At 37.2% G+C, this 11415-nt stretch overlaps 1 protein-coding gene across 1 annotated transcript; it reads left to right on the forward strand.

The window, feature by feature from the left end:
• Positions 1-1959: 1959 nt before the first annotated feature.
• Positions 1960-11270, forward strand: LOC108238605 (solute carrier family 22 member 13). Its single transcript, XM_025006921.2, has 10 exons — positions 1960-2370; positions 2451-2554; positions 2777-2931; positions 6365-6533; positions 6616-6736; positions 7301-7395; positions 7497-7711; positions 8838-8946; positions 9743-9949; positions 10598-11270. Exons 1-10 carry the CDS (start codon positions 1996-1998, stop codon positions 10659-10661), a joined length of 1614 nt encoding a protein of 537 aa, XP_024862689.1. The 5' UTR covers positions 1960-1995; the 3' UTR covers positions 10662-11270.
• The last annotated feature ends 145 nt before the right edge of the window (positions 11271-11415 follow it).

Raw genomic sequence — 11415 nt, forward strand, 5'->3', positions numbered from 1 at the left:
AATGAGCACATACTGTAATACCACCTGCTAGTTGTGGCTGAATGATACTGAACACAATAAAGTTACACCCACTGTTCACACAGGCAGGCAAACTGGAATTGTTGGATGAGTTTTTTTGCTGTCTCCGTTACTCCTTCAGGGGACCATTTAGTTGCACTAAAACACAATCAGGGTTTCACTTTCTCAGTGATATTGTTTTTTCAACCAGTTTGTGTGTTTACATACTAATTTAACTTTGCTATACCACCAAAAAAATTGACTCTAATGCTATAAAGTGATGTGTAATAATTAGTTTTACACTAGTACTAGTATTTGTGGCTTTCAGTTTTTTGTTATTGTAACGAGGACACTGGTATCAAGTCTGGAGGGGAGGGGGGAACTGAATCTGCTGATCTTCTGGTGCTGTGTTCATAGTTTGTGTGCCTAATAGTTGTTTGGATATACCTGACCCAGTTTAAACAAAGTTGTCTGCCAAGTCAGCAAACTTGAGCCAGACAGATTTCATGTCTCCTGACATGTTGATGTACTTCTACTGCTGTTTTCCATTATTCCAGTTCTTCTCGATAAGCAAGTTCAGATGGAAACTTTATACAAAGGTATATTTACAAGCAAACAATGGCTGCAGGATTATTTACATCAACAAGGCTCTCATAAATCAACCAATTTCATGTCTCTGCATGGATGTATCATTTACAGTTTATTGTTTAATAACTTAAAACTAGTTTATAATAGCTTGTTGAGGTTTTGTACAATTACCAAGATACAAGTTATTTTATATATATATATATATATATAAAAACAGATATACCATATTTTCCGCACTATAGGGCGTACTGGATTATAAGACGCACTGTCAATGAATGGTCCATTTTCGAACGTTTGTTATATATAAGGTGCACCGGACTATGAGGTGCATCCTCATGCACCTCCCAATTTTTGTAACTTTGCATAGACTGCGTGTGCCGCGCTTCATTCAGAATGGACGATTTCGCTGCTCTAGCGGAGCTGGTTCGCCTGTATCAGCATTTATATGATCCCTCTATGAGAGATCACAAAGATAATCAAATGGTTCCGAACTCACGGAAGAATACTGCACCGACGTAAGCGTCTACACAGCTCACTCAGGTCCACACTCCGTGCACGGAGCCCTGCGCAACGCTACAAAGAGTGACTATAACCGAGCCTTAATGCTGCAAGCGATGCAGCTTTGTAGTTTACCAAAATTGTACTAAAACATTACGACTTTTTACATTTATAAGGTGCTCCAGATTATAAGGCGCACTGTCGTTCTTTGGGAAAATTGAAGGTTTTAAGTGCACCTTATAGTCTGGAAAATACGGTATATATACAGTATATATTGTATAATGGGGAGGTTTTGATAGTTACTTTTTTCTTTACATTAGTTTTCAGTTTTGAGCAAGTCAAAACTGGCACAAAAAATAAAAAATCTAACATGCATAAAAGAATGTAGTACAGGAAGATAATTTGAAAAGTGCTTTTTTTAGATAAAAGCAAATGAAGAAATAGCTTTTACAGCTACAGCTTTCCCAACCCTGTCATCATAATAAACAATAACTAAAGTCCATGATATTATCTAACAGCTTTCAAGATATGACAAGCCAGCACTAAAGATAGAGCTCTGTTTATAGACTTTAAACAAGCATTGCATTACGCCTGTGTTGGAATAAACAACTTATACTTATCTAAGACACAGACATTCAAAGTTGTGTGTTATAGATGACTAGATCTCTTGTGCCTTATTGAAATGTACTGCAGAAGATTTAGCTCTGGCCTGAAGGTCAAAACACAATCTTTTTACAAAGAAGGTATTCAGTGAAAGTTACAGGTGGGATACATTTGGTTAAATAGTTCACCCATTGTGAAGTGCCGTCTCATCTTTCCTGAAGTGCACCGTCAGAGGTTTAAACATTAATGGGCTTTGTTTAAAGGTCACTCTCTGGCAGCATCTCTGAAGGGAAAGGCTGCACTATAAACATGGCAGACTTTGGAGAAATCTTGGAAACTATTGGAGAGTTTGGACTATTTCAGAAGACCATCCTGTTTGCTCTTTGCTTTCCAAACCTTATTTTGTCTTTTCACTTTGCCAGTGTATATTTTATCCAATCCGATCCAGAACGGCACTGTAACACAGACTGGATCCTCAGGACTGCTCTCAACCTGACCACAGAGGAGCAGCTGAACCTCACTCTGCCCCGGGAGGAGGATGGGACCTTCAGCAGGTGTCGGATGTTTGTCCCGATGGACTGGGACATTGGTACCATCAGGGAGTACGGGCTAAATGACACCACAGGATGCATGAACGGATGGGTGTACGGCAACATGCTGTATGAGTCCACTATAGTTACAGATGTAAGTGATAAATCTATCATTCATAACACAAATACATTTTGTTAATTTTACAAACAAGTTGGATTTTGTTCCACCTACAGTTTGATCTAGTTTGTGACCAGGCTTATCTGCTGGGAGTTGCACAAGCTGTACTGATGGCTGGAATCCTGATCGGATGTCTCTTACTTGGACCTTTTGCTGAATCGTAAGTGTTCTTTATGCAGCACTGACTTCTAAAAGTAGAGATCTCAAACTCTTGTATGGTTCATTTTCTGTTTCTTTTTGTGGGTTCATTGAATAAAAACAAATGGCTTGTGCTTTATTATTTCCTGAATGAGTTGGGTCTGTACTGTTACTCTTAAATGTCCTCAAAACAAGTGAAAATATTTTCCTGCTGTGACAAAACTGACTGAAATGTCTGTTTTAGGTTTGGTCGGAAGCGTGCCGTTCAGATACCGGTGGTTTTGATGGTCATTTTTACTGTTACAACCGGATTGCTTCCCTCCTTTTACTTATACTTGGCATCCCTATTCATGGTGGGAATTGGCTATGGAGGCTATCGACTTAATGGTGTTATACTAGGTATGGTCATTATCTCATTTTCTTTTGTTAGATTTGGTAAACATTGCATTCGGTAGTTAAATTACAGAATAAAAAGGAGTTATTTCAAAACAACAGCAGTGGGAGATCATTTAATGCAACACCTAAAAGGTAAGATGGTGTGTAAAATGTAAAATAAAAACAGAATGCAGTGGTTTACAAATCATTAAAATCCTAATTAAAAGTACTGTAAAGATTGCACATTAAATGTAAAATGTATAAAATGTAACCATATTAAATATAAAAAAACGTCAGCTTTGTTTATAAAAAACATTAAATGTTTGTGATCTTATGGTTCTCAGCAGAAGCTGCATACTGCACATGAATATTATGCATCACCATCTGGAGGTGTTTTAGATTGTGTGTGTGTGAGAGAGTGAGTGGGGTGGGTGAGGGTGGATGCCAAACAGAATTAGTAAACCTAAGCATCTAGTGAAGGCACTTTTCTAGCATTTTGAGGAAGCCAGGGGACATGAAGTCCAAACATGTTGGGTTCCAGGTCACAACTGCTTTTGTGGCTCTTATGTTGTCACAGTAACCCCCTACCCTGATGATGAATGTTTGAGGTGAAGGAAGGGTCAGGCTGAAGAAGGAGTCCTAAGGAGCTTGCTTAGCTTGTGGGTCTTTGTAAGCGTAGGTATCGGCAGGCCAAGTGAATTGTACCTCCGGCAGTTGTAGAAGCTTAAACCTGGGTGTGGGAGGACTTTGGTGAGACTATGGATCAAGGCTTTCAGTAGGCTTCAAAAAGATTCTGGCAGTTTGTCAGATGGGTCAGGTAGGGGAAGTTGTGCTTCGTCAACACTGTTTACAGTGCAGACAGATGAGTTTTCTGACCTCAGCTTATGATATACTCATCAGGCAATGAAAGGAAAACTTTAAAGTTCTCCTCATCACATCTCATCTCTTCCTGTTGAAGCAGAAGGCTGTAATTCTTGAAGTTTTACCGATCAGTTGAGCTGAAATAACTCTGTGGTGGCCCCAGGAGTGTATGAGGTTCATACTAGGATCTACAAGGCCTTAGATGCTGTTAAACTATCTTGATTGGCACACCTATGCAACATTGTTAAGAAGATGGGGACAATGCTCTTGGACCCGTAGATCAGAGCAGTGGTCTTTCTTTTTAAAAATAGGGACTGGAGGCTCCAACTATAATGGAATCACACTTCTCAGTTTCCCTGGGAATACTTAAGTTGCAGAGGACAGTTCGACTGATAGTCAAACCTCAAATTCAGGAGGAGCATTGCAGGGTTTGTCCTGGTTGTGTAACACCAGCTTTTTACCCTCACATGGATAATTTTCACTTTTGTTTAATACTCTCAATTATAGATTTTAAATGGTGTGTAAATCATTGCATTGTGTAGTTTATATTTTACAGTCTCACCATCAAAATGAATTGGGGTTGTCAGAGTATTATATAAAATCCCTTAAAACTTTTTCTATTGTCTCCTAGGTGCTTGAGCTGAAGGCCATTAGACTTACTTTCTTGCTTCTTGAAAATGTTTCATTCTGTAACAAGAAATAAGGGGTGTACTACATCACTTTTGCTACTGTTTTAAGCTCTTGTTAAAAAAGGGGCATTAAATCAAATTTACTGATCAACAATATTTAGATTACTTGATTTATTCACCCTTATTAATTATCAGATCTCAATAGCTGAGGGTTGAAGTTGTTCATTACTGGAAATTTTTAATCACAACACATTATCGATAAAAGAGACTGAATTTACATTTTAAGATTTTACTACAAAAGTCAAATAAATCAAAATAAAATCAACAAACAAACAATAAAATCATCCAACCCTTTATGATCTGAAGGAAGACCTAAGACCGTAGGTGTTAAAGGCACGAGAATTTGAACAAATAATTATGTTGATAAATAGCTCACTTTGAATTTTAGGTCAGAGGAATGTTAATAATTCTGCCAGATTGTCATTAGTTTGATGAAGGATCAGATTGGAAGTGAATATTGTTTATCAACTTACATCAGCTTCATATTATAACCAGACCAAACTTGCTTCTCTCAACACTAGGAGGACGGTACCTTACCAGATCAAAACTGTTGCCAGCTGTCACTCTGTCTTTAGGGGACTCCAGGGTTTGACCGGGCCTCTGCAGAACCATGGCAAGGAGGCAGGTTAAGGCTCAAATTTTACTGATGGTCAGCGGTCAGCGTTTCTTCCAAGGTCACCTGAGGTTGCGATGATGGCTTGAGGGGTCTGGAGCTTTCAGCTGACGAAACCAGGAACTGGAGGATGATGCAGCATCTAAAAACATTTCTGTGACTAGACTTATCTCTTAAAGCTACAAATGGTCCTTCTTGATCTTTGTGACACCTTTACCTTTTATTTTCTGGACTTTACAAGTAAAGCTAGACAAACATATACTTTAAACTTAGATAAACAAACATATATGACGGAAGGAGAGGGCCCAGCACCCGGATATGACACAAAATGAATTGGTCAGCAATTGAGCGAGACAACGTCTTGTTATTAAAACGAGACATCATCACAGAGTCAGGGACCCAGATTGCTGGCGCTTGCATCAACCTTGAGGTCTGTACAGACAGAGCTTAACTTTTCCTGTTTGAAGGTTCTGGATCACTGATCTGTTCCCTGTAATGACAAAAGGGGTAACAAAGTTTGTTAAACCATTTGACTAATTTCTTATTGGATAGATACACACATAAAAATCAGCATTCATTTTTTACATTTCAAAAGATTTCACAGTCAAATAAAAGGGTTTCATCTCTGCATAGATCATGGTTTTTAAGAATCTTGGAAAAAAGCGTACAAACAATCCGTACTGATTACGATCTCCAGAGAGTGTGGAAGCCTCTGAATATAAACAGCTCATCCAGGGAAATACCAAGAATCAGTCAGGACAGAATGTCTTTGTAGACAGAACAGTTGCTGAAAGATGACGGCAGTTCAGCAGTCATAAAAAAAGGTGGTCCCTTAATGCTACAACTCAGAATCATTTTAAGAAAGGAAATAACTTTTTTTTCAAGGACAACGAAGTTTAGTTGCCTTGGACTCAAGCTCTTAGTTACTGTATCCTGGATGGCTGAGAATCTGTCAGTCATTCCATATTGTTCTACTATATCACATTTATTCAGTATGTGCAATGCACTCTAATGCAATAGTATTGCAAATAAGCCCATAAAGTATGTTGTTTGTGTGTACACCGTATTTAACAGTAGCCTAACTATAGCATTTTAAAGTTAAACATTCATTTGTGTATAGTTTATGCAAGCTGTCTTACTGCAGAAGCCTTCTTCTTGTGTCTTTATTAAGGACTAATTTGAAAACATATATTGCAATCCCTTTGTTTGTCATTTTAACAATTGTTTTATCATATGCTAAAATGGTTTATTTCTGTTATATTACTTAAGGTTCAATTTGGCTTACTGTTTTCAGCCACTGAATGGACTGGAGTGTCCAAAAGATCATGGGGGGCATGTTTGACTCAACTATTTGGTGCTCTTGGACACTGTGTCCTCGCTGGCTTGATCTACTTTATCAGAGACTGGAGAAAGGCTCAGTTGATCACAGCTGGCCCGCTTGCAGTGATGGCCATTTACATATGGTTTGTATGAATCCATGTCCTGGTTTAATCTAAGAGATTAGAACCAGATTAGTGAGAGGTGTATTTAAGATGTTTTTGACAGGTTTATTCCAGAGTCAGCCAGGTGGTTGTTGAACAGAGGACGGATAGATGAGGCGAAACAGCTGATAACCAAAGTGGCAGCCATCAACAAACAAACTCTTCCAGACTCTCTGCTGGAAAAGGTATCCCTCTTCACTTTTTTTGCCATAAATGTCAAGACAGGAGTAAGAAAATAAAAAATGTCTATAAATGTAGAATAATGTCTTACAGACTAACACACTTTATGCGCTAATAGAAATAACTACTTTATGACAAATTGCCCAAAACACAAGGTGTATAGTAAATGGTAAGTGGACTGTATGTACATAGTGCCTTTCTAGCAACCAGTTCACTCAAAGTACTTTACAACGCAATCTTTGCCCTCATTTACCCATCCACACACACATTCATACAGCACTCTGCTACACCTCTATAAAGCTAACCTGAATAAATTATCCTAGAGCATTTAATCTGTGCTTTAAATCACATTTATGCATTGATGAGGCACACATTGGAGGCTGGGGTCTCCAATGTGGTCTTAAGGACATTAAATTGTCTGAGAGATTCTTGTGCTGTTATTTATTTATTTATTTGATTTTAAGGTTAGAGTTGGATATTTAACAAACTGGAGCAAGTAAAAATCACCAATACAAAGATGTGAATTACTTGATTAAAACCCTAAAGCAATTATGCTCACATCTGTACAGATTGTTGTGCAGGAAACTGAAAACAAGAAAGGCATACTAGTTCTTATCCAGTCATCTGTGCTTAGGAAGTATTTCCTTACCCTAATTTTGGCGTGGTAAGTTGCACTTCATACTATAACTTGCCAAAGTTCATAAATAAAGCACTAAAACATCTTAAATTTGACAAAATGATGCTGACTCTCTTTGTGTCTGTCAGGTTCTCGCTGAATGTCACTTATTTCTGCCTTTCGTTGAATGTGGGAAACTTCGGCCTGAGTATATTCCTCACGCAGGCCGTATTTGGCCTGACCGAACTACCAGCTCATATTCTGTGCATGTGGCTGCTAGAAGCAGTCGGGAGAAAAGTATCACTGATGTCAACACTTCTGATCGGTGGATTCTTGTGCATCTCAATTCTAGCTGTTCCTCAAGGTAAAGTCCTTCAAACTGGGTCATTTTTAGGTCATCGTGCTACACATAGTGAGTTACATCATTATAAAGAATGAACTATGCATCGTATTTTATCTAATTTATTGTTTGTATACAATAAGACTTTCAGAAATCACCTTTAATGTCTGTCAAAAGAATGATCAAATAATTGACAAATGAACAATCTTACCATAATTATTACCTCTGCCAAAGAGGTGATGTTTTCAATAGCATCTGTCTGTCTGTCTGTCTGTCTGTATACAAGATTATTCAATTAGTGATGAACAGATTTTCGTAAAATTTACAGAAAACATCAAACATGGTACAAGGAACAACTGATTAAATTTTGGTGGTGATCCATTAAAAAACAAGGTCAAAGGTCAAGGCCCGTCCTCTAACTCTGCAGCTGTATAACAGGAATGTTAAACTGCAGAGCTAGAGACCTCATGGGTCAAGGGTGATCGTGATTGATTTCAAGGTCATGGGGTCAAATGTTAACATCACAGTTGACCTAGTGCTCTAACTCTGCAACAGTGTAATGTAGGAATGTTAAACTGCACAGCTGGACCCCTCATGACTCAAAGATGATGCCTTTTAATTTTAAGGTTTATGGGGTCAAAGGTCAAGGTCTCAGGTAACCCCTTTGTTAAAAACTTCTCTCTGCTCCTACATGTGATTCTTTTCTTTAACATTAAATTTTTCTATTTATTTTCCAGAAAACAGTTTTTAATGTATAACGTTGCTACCGACATTAATATTATGTGTTTAATGTTTAAGTTGGCAGTACTTTACCAGCAGTTTCCCTGTTATGATACAATAAGATGCAAAAAAAAAAAATTAAAATACAATTCTTAATGACAAATAACTTTTTCCAATCTAATAAAATAGATCTTTCTTCATGAGGCAATTGTAAGGGAACAGTCAAGAAAACGTGTTTCTGTTTGTGTGTATTATGCTTTAGGGTAGAGGTCAAGTAAGGTAGTCAACAAAACCAATGACCTTCAACCACTAAAATCCATCAGTTTTTACATAAACTTCTTTGTACCAGTTTCTCTCCACTGTGAACGTTTTGTGCAGTTTTGTGCTTGTTTTTTGTTTTTTTTTACAAAGTTTTGCTGCTCTGTTACAGGTGATGCTGTTGCTGTCACAGCATTGGCTACTGGAGGACGATTTTTTGTTAACTGGGCAGGATCCATTTGCTATGTTTATGTTCAGGAGCTGTTTCCTACATCTTTTCGGTAAGTGGATTCTGTCCATTTGCCCCCCTAAATTCAACATAGTGTTCTCTATAGTTGTCTTGTGCTGGTTGAGTAATTTTAACTACAACTCTGGGTTGCACTCATTGGTAAATGTAGTCAAGACCAGTAGTCCTTATGAGGACCAAAGTTGGTCCTAATACTGTGGAATGTCATTTTGGTTTAAGTGTTAGGTTTGGGGGCTAAGGTGTAAATAATTTTTTTGGTTAGGGTTTATCATGTACTGGTAAAAGTCAAGGCTAGGCTTCAGAAATTTAATGTAAGTCAATACAGTGTCCTAATAAGGATATCAAGACCCACATGTATGTTTGTTTCTGTCTGTTAGCAAAAAATCTCATGAACCTCTGTCTGGATTTTAATGAAACACTCATTGGATGTACATCTACTACTAATTAACTTCTGGAGTCAAGCAAATTCAATTTGACCACCACAACCAATCAACATTAGCCAACACAAAAATGGCTATAACTTAGTCAATTTTACAGATATTGAGCTAAAGTTTGACGTGGTAGTAGCTGAGAGTCATTCTCACATACTCTGAGAGTGAGATCATGAGATTGCATTATTCTTTGTAACATTATTTTCAAGGTTTGACCAAAACGGCTATACCTTTTCTCAACATCTTAGTTTAAACCTCTGACATAAAAGGCAGTGAGTGATATGCATTCCTTCAAGCATTACCAGACCTTTAAGTAGTTCAGTCATCAAGTAAATATATACTTTAACTGTTAAGACTGTCTTGTGTACATAATAAACTTCTTTTAAACTCCTGTTCTAGACAAACAGCCTCTGGTTTGGGCTCCATTGCAAGCCGAGCTGGGGGTTTACTTTCCCCCCTCCTCAACATGTTGGCCGTGTATCACTGGTCCATACCCATCGCCATCTACAGCTGCCTCACATTACTCAGTGGAGCACTCAGCTTTCTGCTTCCTGAGACCAGAAGAACGGAGCTGCCAGATTCAACCGCCGAAGCCGAGGGATACAAGTAAGGAAAATGCATTTTGATATCTCCACCTATTGGAAAAACATTTTTGACCAGTTCATGAGCTTCAGGGAAAACCTGAGTTAGTAAGCTACACATTATTACAGAGCCATGTCTGGAGATTAAAAAATAACTGAGACCAAGTAAACCTGTTCTCTTAGTTTAGAAAACTACGTACACATATTTGCGATTTGTTTCTGCAGTTTAGTAAATCTGTGCACAAGTTTTATTAAACTGAAGCAACAGATTTTTCCAACCTTTATTTCTATTTCTACACTTGACCTATGCTGAGCTGTGTATGCTTTAGAAAAAAAAAAATTAACACTTCTTTTCTAGTATTTTCATGTTTTTTAGTATATGTTATGTCTTTGCTTGTGTTGTTGCCACAAGAACTGCAAAGTGTTTAAATTTTGTTTTGAGTAGTTGTGAAATGAGAAGTTGAGAAGTTGTGAAATGTTAACCACATTCTTTATACTAAATACTGAACACAACCTCTTTATAAACTTGTTTTTTTAATTAGCAACACAAACCTGTGCACATGTTGCATGTTAGTGTTAGTGATTGGTATGGAAGATGATCTGAGTAAGATGCATTTGTTTGATGCTCTTGTCTTACTTTACTAACCTGAACATTTATTTATTTTCTCTACAGAAAGCCCATTCTGAAAATCCAGCTTGAATCAATTGAATCAGAAAACACACCAACTGAACTGTAGGTTGTAGATTTTAGGTTTTATTGTTTTAGTGTACCAAATAGATGATTTCATCAAAACTCTGTGCAGTCAATGTTAACATTTGGATAGAATTTGAAGTTCTAAAAGATGACTTACTTATTGTAGTATTTCTGAGAAAACTGGGCCTTAATAGTTTACAGAACTTTGACTGTAACTTTTTAGTTTCTTTCCTGTAAAAAACACCTCTGACGAATTTTTGAGTGACTTGTTTTTTAATCTAGTACTGTCTGAAGCACTAATAGTTTGGTGTGTCGTTGTATTTGTCTCAGCATTAATACAAAAAAAAGTTATTTTAAGTTGCACATTTTGCTGTCTGTTAAAATGCTGTCTTTAAAATACATATGATAAACTGTCTTACAGTATGGGGCACTTTTTTCATTTTAAGTACTTATATTTTTTATTTAATACATGTTTACGTTAAAAAGACATAGTACGCTGTTTTCTAAAAACTACCTTCTGCTGAAATACAAAACTTAGAATTTAGGTCAGGTGTGAATTTCTCCAAACGTGTAAATGCAGTTTGAGCTATTAAGCACATATGGCCATAATAAATGTTGTGTTTTAAAAAAAACAAAACTAACCTTTTTTGTGTTTTCTGTTGTTGTTGTTGTTGTTTTTCAAATTGAATGCAGCCACTGATTCCAGTCAGTAGTGAACATTATTTAACTCATATCAACACATGAATGGTCCCAAAAATGTAACTGTTTTATCACTTCTGTACCTTCTTGTCTGTAAC

This window comes from Kryptolebias marmoratus, linkage group LG20, assembly GCF_001649575.2.
Source record: "Kryptolebias marmoratus isolate JLee-2015 linkage group LG20, ASM164957v2, whole genome shotgun sequence".
Taxonomy (NCBI): Eukaryota; Metazoa; Chordata; class Actinopteri; order Cyprinodontiformes; family Rivulidae; genus Kryptolebias; species Kryptolebias marmoratus.

Excerpts from the sequence above, each read along its gene's own strand:
- LOC108238605 (XM_025006921.2), top strand. The coding sequence starts at position 1,996 with ATGGCAGACTTTGGAGAAATCTTGGAAACTATTGGAGAGTTTGGACTA. Across the intron at positions 7,396-7,496 it reads CTTACCCTAATTTTGGCGTG|GTTCTCGCTGAATGTCACTT; the intron begins GTAAGTTGCACT and ends TGTGTCTGTCAG. Across the intron at positions 7,712-8,837 it reads AATTCTAGCTGTTCCTCAAG|GTGATGCTGTTGCTGTCACA; the intron begins GTAAAGTCCTTC and ends GCTCTGTTACAG.